The sequence below is a fragment of the Trichoplusia ni genome, chromosome 5, assembly GCF_003590095.1.
Source record: "Trichoplusia ni isolate ovarian cell line Hi5 chromosome 5, tn1, whole genome shotgun sequence".
Classification (NCBI taxonomy): Eukaryota; Metazoa; Arthropoda; class Insecta; order Lepidoptera; family Noctuidae; genus Trichoplusia; species Trichoplusia ni.
This window is the reverse complement of record NC_039482.1, coordinates 6,742,638-6,764,911: the sequence shown is the minus strand read 5'-3', so window position 1 is coordinate 6,764,911 and position 22,274 is coordinate 6,742,638. Positions and strand designations below refer to the sequence as shown.

General features: G+C 35.0%; 5 protein-coding genes across 6 annotated transcripts in view; 3 read left to right on the top strand and 2 right to left on the bottom strand.

The window, feature by feature from the left end:
- LOC113494243 (calbindin-32) overlaps positions 1 to 22,274 on the bottom strand; it is a 54,302-nt gene that overhangs the window by 14,088 nt on the left and 17,940 nt on the right. The window lies entirely within an intron of this gene.
- On the top strand, positions 1,316 to 2,310 carry LOC113494245. Its single transcript, XM_026872503.1, has 3 exons — positions 1,316 to 1,387; positions 1,542 to 1,684; positions 1,905 to 2,310. Exons 2-3 carry the CDS (start codon positions 1,542 to 1,544, stop codon positions 2,140 to 2,142), a joined length of 381 nt encoding a protein of 126 aa, XP_026728304.1. The 5' UTR covers positions 1,316 to 1,387; the 3' UTR covers positions 2,143 to 2,310.
- LOC113494247 lies at positions 7,477 to 9,583 on the bottom strand. Its single transcript, XM_026872506.1, has 3 exons — positions 9,488 to 9,583; positions 8,301 to 8,434; positions 7,477 to 7,806 (listed from the first exon to the last, which is right to left on the bottom strand). Exons 2-3 carry the CDS (start codon positions 8,432 to 8,434, stop codon positions 7,572 to 7,574), a joined length of 369 nt encoding a protein of 122 aa, XP_026728307.1. The 5' UTR covers positions 9,488 to 9,583; the 3' UTR covers positions 7,477 to 7,571.
- LOC113494246 lies at positions 11,842 to 13,404 on the top strand. Its single transcript, XM_026872504.1, has 3 exons — positions 11,842 to 11,941; positions 12,503 to 12,645; positions 13,135 to 13,404. The coding sequence occupies exons 2-3, from the start codon at positions 12,503 to 12,505 to the stop codon at positions 13,367 to 13,369; spliced, it is 378 nt and encodes a 125-aa protein (XP_026728305.1). The 5' UTR covers positions 11,842 to 11,941; the 3' UTR covers positions 13,370 to 13,404.
- Positions 17,821 to 19,143, top strand: LOC113494248 (probable salivary secreted peptide). Its single transcript, XM_026872507.1, has 3 exons — positions 17,821 to 17,902; positions 18,338 to 18,471; positions 18,814 to 19,143. Exons 2-3 carry the CDS (start codon positions 18,338 to 18,340, stop codon positions 19,043 to 19,045), a joined length of 366 nt encoding a protein of 121 aa, XP_026728308.1. The 5' UTR covers positions 17,821 to 17,902; the 3' UTR covers positions 19,046 to 19,143.

The window sequence follows — 22,274 nt, the reverse complement described above, 5'->3', positions numbered from 1 at the left end:
ATATTGTCTCTATCTGCCTATAGAACCTGATACTTTGTCGATGGCCAAACAAATAGCGCGAAACGTGTCATTTGTATGATGAGGCTACGAACTAGCTACGATTGACGTAGCGGTTTATGGGCTACGAGGTTACGTAGCAGTCTACGGCGTAGCGTAAATTAGCTCTGACATTGGATGGGAAGAGATTCTAATATTATAAGTATGTAATTACCCTTCTGATGACCTAAATCCATGCAATCAAGAGTGATAACAAGAAATCCCCACTTATGTTTTAATCACCAGTGGGTCAAATAACGATTAATAAATTATTAAGTAATTTTCTTGCGTAATCCTTCTTTATTCGTGGATATAAGCGTATTAAAAAAAAAGCATAAAGCAGTGTCTTCTATTTGGTGTAAACTTTCTTCTTTCTTCCTTTAAACCTTTTTAAACACACTAAATTACTACACTAGTTGCATTTAAGTTGAGAATACAATTGCTATGAAGTAAGATGCGAATACTACTTTTTCAAACGTTTTTATACACTCACTTTCTTGTATGTATGTTTGTTTGTCGTTCCGGCTGGATTTTTGTAACTCAATATTGAGGCACTTCCCGATAAGCTAGCTGGCTGAAATTGTCAGGGTAGGTTCAAACCCGATGACAATGCAACTTACTACTATAAAAACGGGTGGACCGATTTTGATACTATTTGAATGGAGTGACATTTAAAAACATGGATATTTTATTTTTAATTCCATAAGATTCATAAACTCGCATATTTTTTAAAAGGTTGGTCCGAGACCATCTGTGTCATAGCGAGTTCCTCCGTGTTTCGGAAGGCACGTTAAATTGTGGGTCCCGGCTGTTATTCCTGCATCTTTGATAGTCGTTACAGGTAGTCAGAAGCTTGAAAAGTCTGACAACCAGTCTAACCATGGAGTATCGTGTTGCCCAGGTAACTGGGTTGAGGAGGTCAGATAGGCAGTCGCTCCTTGTAAAACACTGGTACTCAGCTGAAACCGGTTAGACTGGTAGCCGACCCCAACATAGTTGGGAAAAAGGCTAGACCGATGATGATTGTTAGAAACATTTAATCAAATGATAAGGTACAAACCTTGTAAACAAGTGGAAATGGATACGATAAAGGCATAATTCGAAAAAGATTTCAGTATTTTCCCTTACCAAGGTTAATATCGCAATCTGTACGAGGTTAATTCAATTCAGTTCAAAATTTTAAAGAATGTTTACAAACAATGCCCATTTTCTAGGTCAAAGATAGTTACTATCATTTCTTATCAATGATACTTTCATATAAAAAGGAAATGAAGACATTAGCATTGCATGTTGAGTAGAGCTTTCTACTGAAAGAGTAACTACTTCAGACAAATATTTAAAAATATTAAACGTAAGTATTAACTCTGATTAAATTGTTTTAAATAGATTTGAAAATTTATTAAATGTCAAAAAAATATTTTGTATTTCATCCCTTTGCCAGTAGAGGATGAATTTAAAAAGAAGATTCGTGTCTTTCACTCAATGCTATTGCTGTTTTATTTCAGATGAAGAGCATCATCTTTCTCGCAGTGTTGGCAGTTCTGACTGTCTCTGTGATCAGCGACGATACTGGTGTTGAGGAACCGGTCTCCGCACGCCAGAACCTCATTCTTGGATCCATTGGTAACGGGAACGTATTGCTGCACAGGTAAACAAACGCGTTTTCCTTATGTGTGACATTATTTCATTTTTATAAATGGCGAATCTTCTTTTTGAAACGGCAATAAATTCTTGATGTATCATGAAGTTTATTTTTTGCACTATTTTTATTCATAGTAAATAAATTTGAGGGCTGTTTCATGAAAAATAAAATGGATGTGTCAAGAAATACGTTTAGGTCATTCAAAAAGTATTTTATAAAATTTCAGAAACAACTATGTTAGACGGGCACAAGCTAATGCCATCCAGTGGCAAGAAATAACTTTACGAGCAGCTTCAAATATTCGGATCACTGCCATCAGAGCAGTTGAACTTGGAGTTAGCCAGGGGGCGTCAGCCAGGCTCCTGTCTGGAGGTATTGGACAGACCCACGCCAAGGTCAGGCTCCAGACGGCAAGGGGACGCGGATACAACTACCAGCTGGAGATTTGGGGCAGACGTGTTTAGAGGGGTTGAAACACTTTGTGCAGTAAAGGGTTGAAATTACTCTTGAAGACTTTGGCTTTAAATTTTGTGTTAAATGAATTGTGCTTTAATTATGTTAGTAATAGTTATAATTTATTCAAAATTGTAATATTTGTTTATTAATAAATTTAATTAAAATTTGAGTAACTACTTTTATTTTTGATTTATTTGTATGAAATATGGTAAAACATTACAGATCCCTCTTTATAACCTATAAAATACAATACTACTGACAAGCAAGAGCATAGTTAACCCATGAGTTGAAGAAAAACGTTTAACATAGATCTTTATTGGCGATTTTCAAGCTTAATTAATATTACGTGAAGGATGCAATCGGCTAACTTAAGTCCCTAACCCGTTGAGAAAACAAAATAAGATTATAATCTAGAGAAAAAATTAACGAACAAAATGCAACAAGTGAATTTTACTTTTTAAGTTAGCATAATTGATTGTTTCGTTATTTCATTTTTTTGAACACCGCACTCTACATTGTGGGACATGCTATCATAATTTTAATGAGCTAATAGCTATTCTATTGACATTTACAGTTAACTATTAGTGAATCAAATCATTGCCTTTAATATACATTTTGACATAGTCTACTACAATGAGGGTTTTAATGCACATTTATGATAATAATAGTTATTGTAAGCCCATTACTAATTGCGATACTCAATTTCAGTAGATTAAATGAATCGTTTACAACTATGAGTGTTTCTGTGTATGCTGATAAATCATTAGCTACATATTCATTGGAATAATGATAATATTAAGTGCTTAACTTAAAGTAGTGCATATAAAAGGACAGTTTGGTGTCTTAACGTAGTTGATTAAACGGGAAACGGAGGGATCCTTGGAACTCTTCATCCTTTGAATGCACGGACAGCCGAGTGGTTGAGATCACTACGCCAAACAAACAACATTTGTGTGACAGACAAGCATTTGTGATATACTAATGCATGATCTGAATCAGTGTGTCTTTATGCACGTGACGGATTGTTTGTAAAACACCCTGCAACACAAGGACTAAATTCCTTAATTCAGAGTCGTTATTTTTAAGTTAGAGAAAGATAAAGTAGTGTAAAAAAAAGAATATAACACAAATTATACTACATGGAGAATCAAGAGGTATAGTACTATCACTAGTACTATTGACCCCTACAACACATTTTACTGGAGAATTCAGAGTCCCTTTAAGGACTGGTCTGCCCACTACACCGTTCCATACCATGACCGTGCTATGAACGTGTCAGGCAAAAAAATATTCTCTATATTAAAAAGGCGACGATGCTTCGAAGGCGTCGATAACGGCACGGGCTACAGACATATACAGAGAATATTTTTTTGCCGGACACGTTCATAGCACGGTCATGGTATGGTACGGTGTAGTGGGCAGTCGCCTTTACTCAGCAGTAGGTCTAAAGTTACTGACTCAGCGATTGTCGAAGGTCACGTATGGCAGTAAAGAGAGTCACGGGCAGCCGTCGGAATGAAGACATGAGTTCTAATGTATTTTATGTATTGTAATTTCACACGTACACACATAAACACACACTAAAAATATAGCGTTCATATTCTCTGGATCTACTTTGCCTACGTATCATCCAAAGGTTGAATTAAAGAGTACCAAAAATTCTTGCACAGACTATGAATGTGCAACGTTGAAGTTTCGGACAACTAAAAATAAAAATGGTAGGCTAATAAATTTGGCCACAAATTTATTTTCACAAACAAGTTTTTGTAATAACCATTTTGTAACCACGATCTTTTTGACTTTTTATTAAAACGGCTACAGAAAGACTTGATGTGTGAAAGTTTGAAATGAAGAGTGGTGACAAACGGATAGACATAGCAGTGTGTCAGTAATAAGTTTCCGCTTCTTATCCTTTACGTAAACCCCAAAAAGTACGAATAGACAATATTGGAAAGTCTCTTAGTTCCATTTACTTAGATAACTTATTGAGAAAGTCCCCGATGACATTAACAGGTGGTTCGGTATTGTTAGGATGACCCCAAATAGTTTGTGATTTCCCTTATCGATAAGATATGGAAATCGTATTAAATTGTGGGTGAAATCATTTTATAATGAATATAATTGTTTATACAGTGTGTTTCATTGGTGTTATAAGTATGATTATCAGTTGTCTAGTAATATAAACTTTGATTAGTTTAAGACTAGATGTCGTTGTTTGAAAGTTGTGGAATATTATATTTCATCATTTATTAATATAATTTGAAATAGTCAATTGTTTAGTACACTGAACCTTTTTCTTCGAGGACATAATATACATTTGACTGAATGTAGGCAAAAAATATTTAGAATTCTAATTAGAACGCAATGGGTTCGAAAAGAAATATAGAATACAAAAAATGGTACATTTAATCAGGCAACTTTGTCAATAGAAAATGTCATAGTATACTGAGTTGCTTGATATTTAGGCTAATCTGAACTGAAACAAGTCAAGTCAGAAACAAACACGGCAAGAAATCACAAAACAGTTACCTCACTTTAAATTGTAAGCTTAAGATAAAATTAATTAATATAAAATATTTTAGCTCACACAATTTTAAAACGGATCGCAATTTAGTCTAAGAACCCTCGCACATAAATGACCTTTAAAATAGACAACGAACTTAATTAAAATCGCTCCATCCGTTCGGGAGCTAAGATGCCATAGACAGTCATACACATCAAACTTATAACACCCCTCATTTTGCTTCGTGGGTTTAAAAGTAGTATGTTGTAAACACACTGTATATTATTTTTCTTATCACTTTCATTCATTAATGAGGTTTCCGTAATTCAGTTTACAAAACAAAGTTCTTTTCTGGGTCAGTGATACTATTAATAATTAATCTTATCAATTCACTTTTCATATAAATTGTATGGTAGGCGGGCTTTATGCATATTCAAATTCGGTGCTTCAGCATTTTGTTGTGATTTAAACAAATATAGATATCAAAAATTAAATGTAAGTATTAAAATATCAATTAATGTTCTGGTTGTTCTAAATATATATTTTTGTCGAAAAAATACTTTCAGTGTGACAGTTTTTGAGACGTTATGAGATGAAAGTTAACTTTTGTCAAGGCTGTATTTAAACCTAACTAAAAGTTGTCAAAGAGTTCTGTACCTAAAGGGTAAAAAGTGTCCATTCGTCTGTGAGTCCGTCTGTTTAGAGACTATTGAAATTTCCTCTGATGGATTATTTGATGTGATATTGTTATGGGAAAGTCTTTCTTTAACATTGATTAACTAAGAGTGTTACTTTTAAATCTTCAAGGGTTCGAAGTTTACATAAAGTTTATAGCAATTAAAAAACATTACTTTCAGATGAAATTCCTCGTCGTCTTTCTAACTGTATTAGCAATAGTCTCTGCAACTAATGAAGAAATAGCTGCGGAAGAACCAGCCTCCGCCAGCAGTGAAGAAATTCTAGAGGAGCTGATCTCTCTTGACAGCGAAGAAATTCTGGAAGTACCGGTGTTAGGACGATACAGCCTCATTCAAGGGTCTATCGGGAATGGGAACAGACTCCTACATAGGTAAGGGATTTTATTAAATCAATTTGGTACTAAAAGACATAGATAGATTGCCAAAAAACGGATACCAATGATATGTGAGGTGAGCAAGTATGTTAGTTAAAATCTCGTGTGACATTATTTCATAGAATATAATCTTAAGTCTTAACAAACCTTTTTTTTTAAACGGCTTACTAATTATTCCTTGTCTGGCGGGGAGTTTCACAAAGACGCTCCGACTTAGAACAAGCATTCGTAGATCACTCATTTGAGTGGAGGTGGTATAGATGCTTATAATACGCATTTGCATATCCTATGCGGGGACCTATACCATTTGGCTACATCCGAACTATTTTCATCGTAGACTTTTTTATTTCTCCATATCATTTATGGTAGTGTAGATACATAATGAGTATTGTTGATCACAGGAATACATACACCAGAACAGCAAAGCCCAATACGATCCAATGGCAAGAGCTGACCTACCGGGGAGCGTCCAACATCAGGATCACCTGCATCAGGGTCGTGGAAGTCGGGACCACCCAGTACGCGAGAGCATCGGTACTATCTGGAGGTATCGGCAAGAACAACGTTAAGATCAGAATGCAAACAGCTAGCGGAAGAGGATACAAATATAGTGTTGAAATTTGGGGAAGACTTGTTTAAGTTTAGGTGTATATTTTAAAATTCTAGCCAAAAAAGGGGAGTTATAGTTTAAGATCATCAAGGGACTTCAAACAGTCCTCATTTCATCTGTATTTGTTTTCTTTGTAAATTCGGACTGATGAACCAATTTTGGTGTTTTTTTTTCATATGAGATGGTTGTGTTTGTTCCTACTGTTTGATCCTTGATTATAACGGTGAGACTGATTAGAAGTAATTACGGTACATTGCCGTCAATGATCAGTCACTTGTGGTTGAATGCTAGTTGGTCCCGCAATTTACAGCAATTTTCATTGTTCAAAAACAGACTCATAAGCTTAAGCGATTTAGATCTGTGCCTGTATTACACGAGCATGTTTCATTATATTAAATATTTTTTTTTAGAAAATTGATTATTTTTATTTAAAACTGGAATGACTGGATGTGAAAATGGGTGAAGGTCTTCGATCTCTTCTTAAGGATGTCTCTCCATTTGGTTTTTTCCACATATATGAAATTTTAAAACAGAACAATCCAATGAGCGATTGAGCGAACGTATGCGACATAACAAAATTAAGGATACAAAAAAGTTGATGTCGTAACAAAAGTTAATCAATTGTGTCAGATATGTAAATTATTTTATTATAGAGTGGGTGTGTTTGTTCATGTCAAACCATGCCGGCGACAGATAATGAGATAATCTCTTTAGCCTATAATTTTTGGTTCTAGAAACTAATTTTAATAATATCTTATCGTTATAAAACAAAAAACAGCACCTCTATCAATTGATTAGTCACTTTTATATTGTTGTTCTGTTAATTAAACAGATGGCGTTGGTGAGCTTGAGTATTAATATGCTTAATTATTAGAGCAAATAATTAAATGTAAGATTTATTTATGGTTTGCGTGCACTACAAAAATAGGGGTTCTGTGAATATTAATAAAATTAGAGCTGTTATTCGCCTAATTCTTACGTTGTATGAGCATTTTGTACCGAAACACTTGGAGGGATTTCTTTAAGGTCTAACGTCCTTAGAAGTCGCGCTAAAAATCCTCCAACGCAATCCTGGCATAGGCAAGGACAAAAACGCCGACTACAAACGAGTTGTTAGCGAGGCTCAAATAAAACCCACTGTCCAAAAAAAAAATCAATTAGTAAGTACAAAATTTATTAAAATTATTTACATATCAAAACGGGAAATCAATATCAGCTGTGGTCCGAACGTAGAAACTTTGTATATTATCTTTTAATGGCCCCAGATTTCGACCTGGTAGTAGTAGCCGTATCCTCGAGCTGACTGCAGTCTGATGGTGGCGTTGTTCCTGCCAAGACCTCCGGAGAGGACGTAGGCGTTGGCGTACTGCGTGTGTCCAACTTCAAGAGCCCTGATGGCTGAGATGCGGACTCTGGAGTTACCGGCACGGAAGATGATGTCTTGGGACTGTACTGCGTTAGCAACGGGTGACTTTGAGTAGTAGTTTCTGGAATATTTTGAAGATTATTAGTGATTTGGCTGTTATGTGTACATCTTTGATGTTATGGGTAGTTAGAAGCTGGAAAGTCTGACAACAAACTGGTTGTCAGAGTACTAGTGTTACAAGAGGTCAGATAGGCAGTCGCTCCATGTAAAATACTGTTACTTAGCTGCATCGAGTAAGACTGGTAGCCGACTCCAACATAGTTGGTAAAAGACTAGGTGGATGATGAATAAGCAATTTAAGAAAACTTTAGAAGTTTAGAAGAAGAGAGATGAACATTTTCGATCAGTACTTAAAACAACTTAAACTGAGTTTCCTAACCTAATAAACAAAATTCAACTCTAAAAAAAAGTGTTTGCAGTGCAAAGAGTTAATTATATTTTTTTGGTAGAAATCAGCTTAAATGTACAATGAAAAAAAAACAAAAAATGTGCAATCAACCGTGTCCTTTAAGCTACTGGATATTATAAAGAAGAAAGCTAGAACCTCGTCAGTACCTGTGAAGAAGCTTGTCCCTAGAGGTCGTAGATCCTAGAATAAGGTTGTAACGAGAAGAAACTTTCTCCTCAACTGCTGCGCCACTGGCCAGCGACAGAACTGCCAACGCCGCGAGGAAGATAATGGTCTTCATCTGAAATGGTTCACGTTTTGTTAATTAAAGTGTAAAAGGTGTCCAAATAGATCATTCAGACCAAAGTTATCAATGAAATACTGTGAAAGACAATACAAAGTAAAAACAAAACAGTATTTATTCCCAAAAATATTTAGTCCTTTATACAAATTTAAAAAGTTTAATCAAGTGATGATAATTTGTACGAAAAAACAGACATTTCTTTGAGTATAGACTGCTTTTCTTGAATCAAGATGTTTATTTTCTCTTACAGTCCCAACATTTCTGTAGCTCTAGTATTTTAGTAAGGTCGGATTCCTTTATTACCAGATTCAGCTGAACACTGCATTATTCACATCTTTTACCTAATTTTGCATCAAAATGACAACTAGCAAATTATTAATTCGTAATACTAGTAGCCAATTGGCTACTGTCATAGATAACTTACAATCACCATGTTTTTCATTATCAATAAATTTTACATGACTGATATTTGTAAAGATAATGATTTTGACACGTCACCTCAATTCTAGTTATCATTAAGTGTTTAAGTCTAATTATACACCATTTATCTGAAATAATTTCAAGAGTTTTGTTTACAGTATATTTGTATTACTCATTGGTGCATGACAAAGGAGGTTGGTATCGAACTTGGATTGGGAAGATGGAGTTTGATTTTTCCTTCAAAATAGTTTTAAATGATTTGCTGTGATTGACAAACTTTTCATGTAAAAGATGATATTTAGCTTGATCTGGTTAGAGTGGAAGCCGACGAAAATATCGTTTCGGAAATAGTAACAGGATTCCATAAATACTATTTAATTTAACCCGAATATTATCAATTTCAAATAGGTACTAATTATTGGGACTTATAACAAAAAATGGTTAAGACATTTATTTCTAATGCAAATACCTTTTGACGTCTTTTTTATAGGTTTTTATTTTATCCACTTTCGTTGCTTGCCTTGCCCATTTATTGTTCCACTTCTGGTCAATTTTCCCCAAAATCTACCCTTTTATATTCTTAAAATACTTAAATATCTTAAATAATTCAATAATTTGATGTATACTTACATTTAAGTTGTTGTTAGTATTCTCCGTTAAAAACACAGTTTCAAGTTAAACTTGAGAATGTAAAAATCTTTGAAACGTATATTATTATATACTCAATTATTTGATAAGATAGAAGCTATCTGATCATACAGAAAAGGTATCTATAAGGAAACTTCCTTTAGTTGAATAACCTCTTATTTTCCTCCTAATTGTTGATATCAGCTTCAACATACTTAAGAAGTTTTAATAATATTTTTAAGAAATTTGTTTATTTAAGATTCATCAAAAGCTTTTGCGTATATTATGTAGGTATTAAGTTTAAGACCTATACGTCTTACAGAGTCGAAAATTATAGGTAATAATATAGTTTAAGGTCAGGTAAACCAAAATTTACGCAGAATAGTGCCAACATATTTAAAAATACAAAAAAAATATTTTATTAAAAAATATATCTTAAAATTATTAAATCTAATATACAATTGTTTCTTAGCTGAATAACAAAAGTTACTTAAATTTAAGTTAGAAATGAATGTGTTTATGTCAAACAATACAATTAACATCATTGTAAACGCTTAGAAACGTACAAACACTAAAAAAACGTTTAAGTGCGATGCGTGCGGGCAAAAAGAAAAACTAAACACTTAACACAATAGCCTCAAACGTTACTAAAACGATTTCTATTTTCATTATAATTGTTGTAATAGCTACATCCGAAACGATGATTAAAGCGTTAAACGTTAAAGCGAATAGATCTTCAAATCTCCCGAAAAAATATTCCCTTTTGGGCAAATAATGCAAACTTAAGCTTGTCAGTTTCATACATTCGAGCGATTCAATCCGCAATAGCTTTCGGAGAAATACACGAACTGACCCACCAGACCCATAGAAAGCGATTGCATGGAACGATCATCATTCTGTCACTTCAGATTGACTGCACAAATGGCCGATTGACGTAAGCACCACACTAAAGACCACTTTTCAGGATGCAATACAGTTTGATATCCTACTTTGACAAGTAGTAGTGTGATCTTGTGACATTGATTGGAATGTTTGTGACATCCTATAGTAGCATTAAGCTTCTTGATGCTAAAAAAACGGTCATGTCAATGTGTCTGCTCAGTAGCTGTATTTGTTCCCTAATCAGAGCCGTGGCTTAATTAAGTCAGGTTTCCACAACTGCAATACTTTAAGGGCTCCCGCACACTAGCCACTGTCCATAACCGCAAAACTCTGACATTTATTCCTGAAGTTTAATATATTTTATAGAGACTAGCCACACGGTTGAAGCTACAAGTCGTCGCTGCTCGCTTTTCTATATAAAATGCATAAAAAGTACGCCAGTGGTTACGTTAAGTAGTTGTGGTCGGTGGCGTGTGTGTGACAACCCTAAGACGTGGCGGCAGGCCGGGCCCTTAGGAACAAGTTAATTTGAAGGTGCTACAAAATTCTAGCTCAATTTATATATTACAATAAAAATATAACTTGGGTTTGCCGCAACACGTTGTATATTCATGTTGTTATTTCTTTTTTTGTATTCCAGAGGAAAAATATAAAATTAATTTTAAAATAGCAAGTATCTTCTACGTGGGGCGCACGTGGCCGGAACTTGCACAAAACAGAGAAGTGTGGAAGAGTAAGGGGGAGGCCTTTGCCCAGCAGTGGGATCTAAAACAGGCTACATAAAAAAAAAAAAAGTATCTTCTGAAAACATAACTGTGTCGGATACGGGGTTCGTATAAATATACTAAATATACGGGGATACCCATCCAGACCAGAACATGACCGTACGTATTATATTTGTTGTCATAGAGGCAACAGAAATATAGCGTCAGTGGTCTTTTCCAACACGTTTCGTAAGAAACAGTCCGGTGATATATAGACTGCGGAGTCCCATAGTGATAGGGTGCAGTTTTGCTTCTCTCACAATTATTCTAAAGGCGATAATTTTCTCATACGGTATTTTAAAGCCATTGCGAATTATTTATGCATCGCTCAAAGCGTATGTTTATTCTCCAGTAAAAGCAGTTATACTATAAGATCGTTCAAAACGAATCAATTAATTTGCATTTCATAATTATAATTATTTCCATTGTTTATTATTAACCCTATATACTTTCTTTCTTGATTAGCAGAATCAGCAAGTCGATAAAAAAGGACTGAATAAAAATCGTTTAGGAAAATCCGCAGATTTCATTCTCGATAACAGAAATACTTAATTTTTTCATCACATTAATTAATAATCTTGAAGAAAATATATTTATGTATAATCATTTTCCTTAATTAACATGAATATTGATAAAAGATGAGTAATGTGTAACAAAAGGTTTTGTGGAAGCAAATTCTAAGTGATTGTTATTCGCAAAGATATGGCAATCTTATCGCATATCTTTAGTATATAATATCTTCTCTAACTGATGTCTCATCGCATACGTTGTTTGCAAGTGTTACGATTGTGATACGAAATAATAAATCAATGTAAGTAAATAATATTTTATTAATTTTGTGAACATCAAATTTAAAGTAGATTAAAAATGTGGGTCATTTTTTTATTAAATTGTTGACGTTGATACAAATAGTTTGAAAAGAAGATTGGTGATTAATTTCGTAAAAGGAAAACAAATTAAAATTCAATACTTTTACAAATTAAAATTCAATAATGCTAAGTTCTAAATACCATAATCATTTAAGTGACACTCATTAAAAAAGGCGTATCATTGTACTCTGAGAAAAACAATCGCTCCTTATGAAAGAAGAAATCAATATAATGTTAATCTAAACTAGTGATTTCCAGAATGTTCTAGATTTAAACTACAACTACTTCTTTAAACTACTGTTGCAGTTGTAGAAGAGAGACAACGCAACACCATGTAGAGTGCCTTCTCCCTTGTACAAAAACACACTTAAGAAAATAGTTTTACTTTTAAGTGTAATCTTAAGAAAATTTTTCTTAATTCATCGGTCATTGTAAATAGCAGAATTGGGGCCCTGGTGGACACAAGTGGTCTAATTTTTAACACGAGTATTATTTATTTTCAGATGAAGGCTGTTATCTTAGTCGCTTGCTTGGCCGTTCTGGCCCTCACCAATGCCGCCTCCCTGGAGAAAGCCAGTGAGAAGGTCTCTCCTCGCTACAACCTGATCCTCGGTAACATCAACTCTGCTGACCGTCTGTTGTACAGGTAAAGATCTTCACAAGCTTTTGTCAAATGGGTTTTTGAGTTTGTTCTGATGACTTACAGATGGCAAGATTTCGTTTTGAGTTTAAAGTTCCATGAGAGCTCACGAGTCATTTTGGAACCAAGTTTTAAAAGTTTACTTTTTGATTTATATTTCGTAAGTTAGGCTTTAAGAACCTGGTTCTCTAGAATCCGTATTGAGATTGATGTCTTTTTTGAATTGACAGATTGGTAAAGATATTTCATAGCAAGTTTCAAAACCCATCAAAACTACCTTTTACAATTCACTTCTGTAAATACAATTTGGCTTATTAGGTTCAGAATTCTTACTACTACATTTTAAAATAACACTGCTCGAGTTTTGGCAAAAATACGGCTTACTACATCATATAGAGCATCGTTTTCCATAACTCCAAATAATATTACTAAACGCGATGGACGCAGGCACATATTTTACCTCCTCGACAAATACTAATGAATACTTTATTCCAGGGGCTACTACTCAAAGGGAGCCATCGCAAACGCCGTTCAATACCAGGACATAACCTTCCGCGGCGCCACTGCCAACACCAGGATCTCAGCCATCAGGGCCTTGGAGGTCGGATACACCCAGTACGCGAACGCCTTCCTCCTATCTGGAGGCATTGGCTGGAACACAGCCACCATCAGACTGCAGACAGCTCGTGGATACGGCTACTACTACCAGGTTGAATTCTGGGGCCGATGAAAAAAGAAGCCGACAAATTTAAAATGAACGAAAAAGATTTTTTTTAATTTTAGGACCTAAATTGTATATAAGTATGTAAGAATGTGTGGATGGAATGGAAAACAAATTATTTTGGTGATTTTCTTTAAGCGAATAAACTTTTTGACCTAATGTTTTTGTTTTTAATTAATCAATTACCCTTATACCTCACCCTGCTTTTATCAGGAGGCCCAAGATCAACTGAAAAAAATATATTTAATCTTTATTTTCTAAAATGATGATTTTTATGAATATAGCAAACCATAGCGCTTTGTTTGATAAATAATGGCTTGTTTTCACTTATCAGTATCGTACTAATTTATCCTCAACAAAAAAAAAATTTGCAAAAACAAATACTTACAAATAAGCTAAACAAATAATGAAATCGATTTTTCTAGACCGCAAATGGATTTCCGGTGTTAAAAGATAAAATTGATTGTGCGGTATCAGGCGGGTTTTTTTCGCAAGAAATCTAGAGATACCGGCGATGTTTTAATTAAACACGGTATAACCATTGCTGATCTGATCATGAGTTTTGTATGACCGATATTTAGATAAGTTATCGGTTAAACGATTTCACGTATAAATGAGTGCCAGGTCACTGCCAAGGACCACAAAGAACAATTGTTGCAATTGCCGCATTACATGGGATTATATGATCCACAAACGTCTTCTTTCTTACAGTATTATTATGGATGAAGTTTATGAATGCCTCCCGGTAAAGACTAAAATACTTATTGAGAGGCACGTTAAAGAGTGTTAAGACTATTTATATGTAGCATAGGTAACGGAGATAGGTAGGTTCACATATGTAGATACCTATAAGCGTTTACACGTCTGTGGATGGTGCGTGTCATTTGAATGAATCTTCCACCGTTCCTCGTCCAACCACCGTTTTCCAACTAATTTATCGTGTAGAATTCATTTTTATGTATCATTGAACTATGTAATATGTAGGAGCTTGTGGCTAAGCTATAACCGCATAAGTGATTCGATCACAGGTTAAGCTATGCTTGACGCGGTTGGTCCGTAGATGGGTGACCATCGTTGTCATAACGAGTTCCTCCGTGTTTCGGAATGCACGTTAAATTGTGGGTCCCGGCTGTTATTCCTACATCTTTGACAGTCGTTACAGGTAGTCAGAAGCTTGAAAAAGTCTGAAAGCCAGTCTAACCAAGGGGTATCGTGTTGCCCAGGTAACTGGGTTGAGGAGGCCAGACAGGCAGTCGCTCCTTGTAAAACACTGGTACTTAGCTGAAACCGGTTAGACTGGTAGCCGACCTAGCCTTTTCTCAACATAGTTGGGAAAAGGCTAGGCCAATGATGCATTGAACTATGTAATATTAATTTTGTAATACCTTCTTTCGCTGTGCCCTAACAGGGTCCATAATTATTCTACCTAGCTGTAAGCCTGTTTAACATCTATTGTAACATTATAGAATGCAAATAAATACATGAATATGAAACTAAGTATCATTGACATTACAAATACGTAACAAAAAATGTATCATTATCAAAAAATATAGGTGAGGTTATTAATACGTTTCGATATTTATGATAAACAACTAATTATATTATGAGTAAGTACTTCCATATCTGCCTTATAAAATATAAATTTATCGAGACTTAATATTTATGATGGATTAAGATTTTTCGTTTTATTTTAAGAATGCATCAGGGTATATATTAGTCATATGCAAGTAAGACATGTATGTAATCGATATTGGTAATACCTAAGTGAGGCGATTGGTCTTTGCTGACTTCAAGAAGAATATTACCTTATCTTGTACAAAATAATCATTACAACTTATTTATTTATTTAATTATCACACTAATCTACCATTACAGGCTACTCAACCTAATGCGGTAGCTAGGACTAAACAAAGGTCTAAGTATTTATGTAAACGTCACACAGCTTAGTGCATGCAACGTTTCGTACATCGAAGGTTTGAGCATTGATCACTGCGCTAGCTCATTTAGATCCTAGGTTTTCTAACGATGTTTTCATTCACCGTTTGTTTATATTATGTTACTAGCAGTTGCCTGCGACTTCGTCCGCGAGGTAAGCAAACCGTAGTACATCATTTTTTTCTATTGTCTATAGTATTAGCAGCGTACGCAGAAATAGGTTTCCGATTTTACACCTTTAGTTACATTATTTTAAATTTTCTTACGGAACCCTAATAAATTATAGCCGATGTTCAGCGGGGATAATGTAGCTTCTCAACAGTGAAATAATTTTTCAAATCGGTCCAGTAGTTTCGAAGCCTATTCGTGTCAAACAAACAATCAAATCTTTCCTGAAACAAAGTATAAATAATACATCACGATTATTTGTACTAGGGTTTCACGAGGTATAGTTTAGAGGTAAACACATGCACAAAGGCACCCAGACTCAAGACGTGGATCAAACAAATGCTCACGTCTGACACGTCGCGCGCGCGCATCGGTTTTGGCGTGGTGACCTCAACCACGAGATTATTCGTGGTTGAGGTCACCACCGTCATTTACTCTGTTAAATTTCCATAAGAATGACAAGACCCATTGTATTATTATTAAATTAGATACGATCACGCTTGTGTCCACGTACCCACATACAGTTGAATGCTCTCTTTGTAATTAGTTATAATATGTCCTATAACGCATGTCACGATTAATATTATTATTTTCTATACTTCTCGGAGTTCCTTACGTCTAAAGGAAAACCTTGACTCTATATATAAACGCAAAAATTTGTATGTATAGATGTTCTGTTCCTCTTTCACGCAAAAACCACTAAACGGATTTAGACGTGTCTCGATGCTTAGATAGTTTATAAACTGGATTAGAACATAGTTTTTAGCGCGGACCCGCGGGTAACAGATAGTTCATAATATTGCAAACCTTAGGAGATGTAAATGAAAATACGATCTGCGCGGGTAACCGGCTAGATAGAGCCGGTACTTCGTCAAACTGTGCGCGACGAAGCATTTGTGTCATCCACGAATGCTTGGTCTCAGTCTGGGTGTGGTTTGAATGTTTGTGAAAGTTTTTGGGACACAATTTAAGGATAAGGAAAGTACTTAGCGAGGGAGCGGAAATCAAAAGCACATGAGTTGAGGTGTTGAAAAGAGATGCCGCTCTATGCATTGTACTGCACCATCGCGTTAACATTACCACATTAATATTAATTGAAGACGTCGTGGTACCCTCACTTACCCGGTTTTTTTAAGTTACTCTACTCTAATTTATACAACAGAACAGTCGTGATGTTGTTTACAAAAACAGATAACGATACAGCTCAGTTTTTCCACTAATAGGTATTATTGCTAATTAATATTTTAAGCCGAACTTTAATCCGCAACTCCTTATAATAATTCTAATCTATTACCGTTCAATAATCAGGCGAAATAATAAGGTAAAATAATAATTTTATTTGAAACTGTATTGATTTCATCGATGGATACATTTTTTTATACAAATCCTTGGTACGCCAAGGAGTTTAATTCTTCCGTTGACGGCAATGGTTGACGGGTTTTAAAAATATCATTTTGACAGCTGTCAATGAAAAAACTGACATTAGTTTTAAGCTTGTAATTTTTCTGTAAATAAACATTATGTTTAATGTTTTTGGCTTTTAACTAAAGATTTTTGATGACGAATTTCAATTTGGAAATTTGTTTTTATATGAATACAACAAGTGTACATATACCTGAAAACACTTTTAATTTTTGGTGTGTATTTAAATTGAGTTCTTGAGGGGAGACCGCGATTCGGCAAACGTATAATGTAGGACGCCCATTGGCCAGGTGGGATGACGACTTGCGAAAGACTGCAGGCGGATGCTGGATACGGCAAGCCGAGGATAGGGAGCTATTGGGGCACATTGGGGAGGCCTAAGTCCAGCAGTGGACTACTAAAGGCTGATGATGATGATGATCTAATTTGATTTACGTATTACAATTATTATAGTCGGCAGTAATTGTGTATATTTCGCTATTCCTTTTGTGTTTTGCAAGTGACGTAATATTTTTGTTGATATGCTGTGTAACTAATCATGTTTCCGATTGTTTATTTCTAGTATTAGATGCGTTTGTGTTCATTTTATAATCGCATTTAAAACTAATCGGCTATCTCTAATTATGTAGTTCTAGTTTCATATTTATTTCAAAAGTATTTTTAACAATTTGAACTCAAAAAAAGATTTTAACATTTTCAAACTACTGACAGAACGCGTGAACGTCTGTTACTGCCTGTTTGCCAGTAGTTGTGACTGCCCTTCAGAAAATTCTTCACATTGAATGCAGTTTTTATATTACTTGAACAATTTTCCTTAATTGCTTAAGATATTGATTTTGTCCCGTTATCACGTTATAAAGATGTTTTCTCGAAACTGGGGATCACGCTACTGGTGACTCAAAGAAACCTTATCTCTCTTATCATCCATGTTTTAAGTATAAGTACGATGGAAAGTAGTTGCATCAGTATCGTAGCCTAGTTCAGGTTTCAGCGGTTGTGTTGACTAACATTTTAATCGTAAGTATTAAATTTTAGATGTTTTCTCTGTTGTTCAAGTTGATGATAAACATAGAAATACTTTATTTATTTTTGCTGTTTTTAAACAACAACAAAAGAGTTATGATTGTGTTTAGTGTTTGATCATTCAAGTGCTTTTCTTTTGATTTTTTTTTAATATTTTTTTTTACCGTTTATTTTTCGCTTTTCTCTTTTATAAAACTTTAGTATTCATACATTTATAATACTTTAGTATTCATTTTTGCTAGTTTTTTTACTATCAATAATGTGTGTATAGGACATAGGTAAACACGTATTGTTAGTTTCAAATGAAAGATTTCTTTATAGATATTTAAATAAATGTTCCCATCATTATTAACAACTTCTTCTAGTCTGTTCCTTATAATTGATTGGCAATAATAAAACTGTATCTATAATGTTCCTTTTCTCTTTCAGATGAAGAGCATTCTCTTAATCCTGGTGTTGGCAGTACTGTCTCTAAGCAATGATGCTGCTCTGGTCCAGCAAAGGGCTGCAAGGTACAACCTCGTCCTCGGATCAGCCAGTGCAGGAGACAGATTGCTGTACAGGTATTAAACCTTATTTGTATCTTATGTGGTTAAGATGTCCTCGCTTGTTCCAGAAGATTGGTGGAAGAAATTTGTCTTTTTTAAGGTTTGGATAATTTTGAATCAGTTTTGCTCGAGTTATTGTAACTGTAGTTTGTACTCAGAGAAGTAATAAGGGGTTTTTGCACAGGAAAATGTCATGGCGAGATATACTCTTGTGGATAATCCCGGAAAGAATCCATTCATAAATTATCTTTGATTTTTTGGTTAGATTTCTTACTTTAAGACTTTGGTTCCAAGAGTCCAAGTAACAAAACCTTTTTAGACGAAATCTTCGAAATTCTAATTCAATTTATGTTGCAGGAACTACTACTCCAAAGGAGCAATCCCAAATGCAGTCCAGACCCAAGACATTACCTACAGAGGCAACGTGACTACTCGCATCTCAGCCATCAGGGCCTTGGAGGTCGGCTACACTCAGTACGCCAACGCATACCTGGTCTCCGGTGGCATCGGCTGGAACAACGCCACCATCAGACTGCAGTCAGCTCGAGGGTACGGCTATTACTACCAGGTCGAATTTTATGGCCGTTGAAAAGACTTATAATCTCACTAGACGAGCATTTTGAGATGCAAAGCTGATATTAGTTTTAAGTTTGTAATTTGTTCTGTAAATAAATGTTTTGTTTTATATTTTTGGATTTTAATTGAAGATTTTTGATCGTGAGTTACATTGGGGTTTTTGTTGAAATAAATAAATGATTAATTGGCTAGTAGAACTCAGGATTGACGTCTTACAAGAACTGAACGTAGCCTCGAAAGAAACGGCGAGACGAACTGGATGCCAATTAAAGAAATCGTCGAGAGGAAGTTAGTTTCCAAAATCGGTCTAAACAATGGTTGGTGTACTTTGCCCAGCAATGGGATAATACCAACTAAATTTAAACATTTTTCTTCTAATTGTAGTTTACATCATACACCTCTGTTAATTTAAAAGTCAAGTACATCCGCAGTATTTCTTAATGTTTCGTCACGTTTAATTAAACACTTCATTCATTCAACATGACGTTCATTCAAAAATATTTGTATTTGTTACATAAAGATGCACAAGGTCAACATCCATCCGTCCGTTGAATTGTCTCTCAGTTGAGAAAACATGAACAGATAAATAGATAAGATAGAGTGATGACTCGATCACTAGATACAATATCTTCTGTGCAACGTTTGGTCGCACCCAATATGGACTGAAATCACACGGTGTGATTACCTACCTCTTTTTATCTTGGGATGAAAAGCTAATGTATTCAACCCACGCAAAAACTACGGTCTGGGAATATTAGATGTATTCCAATACCGTTTTTTTTGGGTATGGACTCGTGCTGACGAAAACACCGCAGACCCCAGCTATTCGGTCGGTGTATGAAGAATTGTAACGCATTGCCATACACCGTCACAAAAACGCGGATGACGTTGCACGGGGTTCAGGTTTAGTCAGAAAAAGTCTGACAGTACCCATTCCCTCTCCCGAGGGAGTGACTGCGTATCTATGAGGATTTCGCCGCCTTACCCAAAAAAAGTCCCCTTCTACCTCTTAAGTTGGATTCGAAGTATTGCTTCAGTTTTTCTCCTTCAGGCCAATCGCCAACCTAAGCATTCCATTAAACATTGGACAATTATGCTGATATATTGTAGACCAGCGTCCCTTTTATCATAACTGCAAAAATACTTATTTAGGGCGTGATGGTAGGCCGTCTGGTATTTTAAACACAGGAAACTCTAAAATTCTTTAAAAGGAAAGCAACATCAGGAAGCACAATAGGTATGAGGTCAAAGACTAGAATGATGTCAAACCGGTTGATCTTGCGATAAGGTTATTTGCCAAACTGACTCAGGGACTGATTGACACAACGCGTAATATTTAGTATTTTGTAGTTTAGTTTTATTTTGGATAATATTTTCTCCACGCTCAAATGACTACCAATTTTAGTGAAATTTGTTATGAAAGTAGCTTACAAACTTTCCGAAATTTTTATCCGACTGCAATAGAAAAAAGTGTAACATTTCGCATCAATAAATCACATCGCGGCCATGTTATTCATATGAATGATATCATTAGGGTCTGCGACCGTCACTAATTCTTAATAAACTTGTTTCGAAAAATCAAATTTGAATCATTCAGTTTTAAAATTTAAAAGGAAATAGACATGAGGCTTTTATTATTATTTGCAATAGTGACTCTAAAAGTGATTTACACAGAACATTATGGATTTAAAGAAGGAAAATTAATCCCATTTATTGCAGAAGATAATTTGGAGAATGGTGATGAAGTGATTGATGAAGTTAGATTTGAAAGTGGTGCTGAAGAAAATGTGAATGATGGAAATCATGCTGTGGTAAAACGTGCGCCGGATAGTTTTAGAAGCAATTGCGCAAATGGCACTTATAGGTTAGGAGCCATCTGCCAATTCCCACTTGGGTAGAGATTCTTGCAGTTGTAAGTGATGCTTGGACGTTTTAGTGTGTGTGAAGCAACTGTTGTGATAAAACCAAAGTATTGAGTGGACGGCCGAGAAAACACCATGGATTGTTTAAGTAAAAGAGTTGTGCAATTTAATTTTATCTTCGTCAGACAATAGTGATGCTTTAAAACTGTGCAAATTGAACCGTCTTCTTGATGTAATCTTTGAGGAAGCGAGCGGCAATCTGTACTACCCTGGGAAAACTTCAGACATTGTAGTAGATGGAAAAACAAATGATGATGATGACGAAACTATGCAAACAGACCAAAACACTAAAGCCATGATGGGATTTCAAGACAGTGTTATACAAGTCACTGTTTGTCTTCATGTCCTCTCTATATTGTAAGACGAAATGAAAAAGACAGCATGATTTTAGTGTGACGTGCATAAAACTGTGCTTGAAGATCAATGAAGTAAGTTGAAACAATTGTAAGTGAGATTGTGAAGCCGAATGCTATTGAAAATGAACTAATACAAGGGGAAATATAATTATTTTCCCTTTCATCCATCGAAGTACTAGTTTTTAGGTCTTTTTATGCAAGTGTAACGCCAAATTGTTTTCGTAGTATGTGACTAATATGTCTGTGTTTTAAGCTATTCTTTGTTTAATTTGATTCACTTCTCATTCAGGTACATAAAAATGATATAAGTAAGTAAGAATCTTCTTATATAATTTTTATGTACCTGAATGAGAAGTGAAAAACGGAACAGAAAAACTTTAATGAAAAAACTAAACTTTAAATAAAATTTTGGACGCCTGTGTACAACATGATTTTGGTACTATTTAATAACTATTCATGACTATGTGAAAGAAGTGAATAAATTGTGTGTGTATTTGTAAAAAGTAGTTTTTTTTTATGAACACCCAACACTTGTCCTCTGCCCGTTCGTATAACAACACTAACAGTCAATTGACTATTATAGTTTTATTAGCGCGACTTAGTCCGCGTGGTTATAAGATATAAGTTATGATTTATACGTGCCCCGTTTTTGTCCACATTTTCCGTTGTATCTTTGCTCCTATTAGTCGCAGCATGATGATATATAGCCTAAAACCTTCCTCGATGAATGGTCTATTCAACACATTTTTTTCAATTTGAACCAGTAGTTCCTGAGATTAGCGCGTTCAAACAAACAAACAAACTCTGCTTTATATATTAGTACTAGCTGTTGCCCGCGACTTCGTCCCCGTGGGTAGAAGACATAAGTTATGATTTAGGTATACCTGCCCTGTTTTTTTCACATTTTCCATAGTATTTTAGCTCCTATTAGTCGCAGCGTGATGGTTTATAGCCTAAAGCCTTC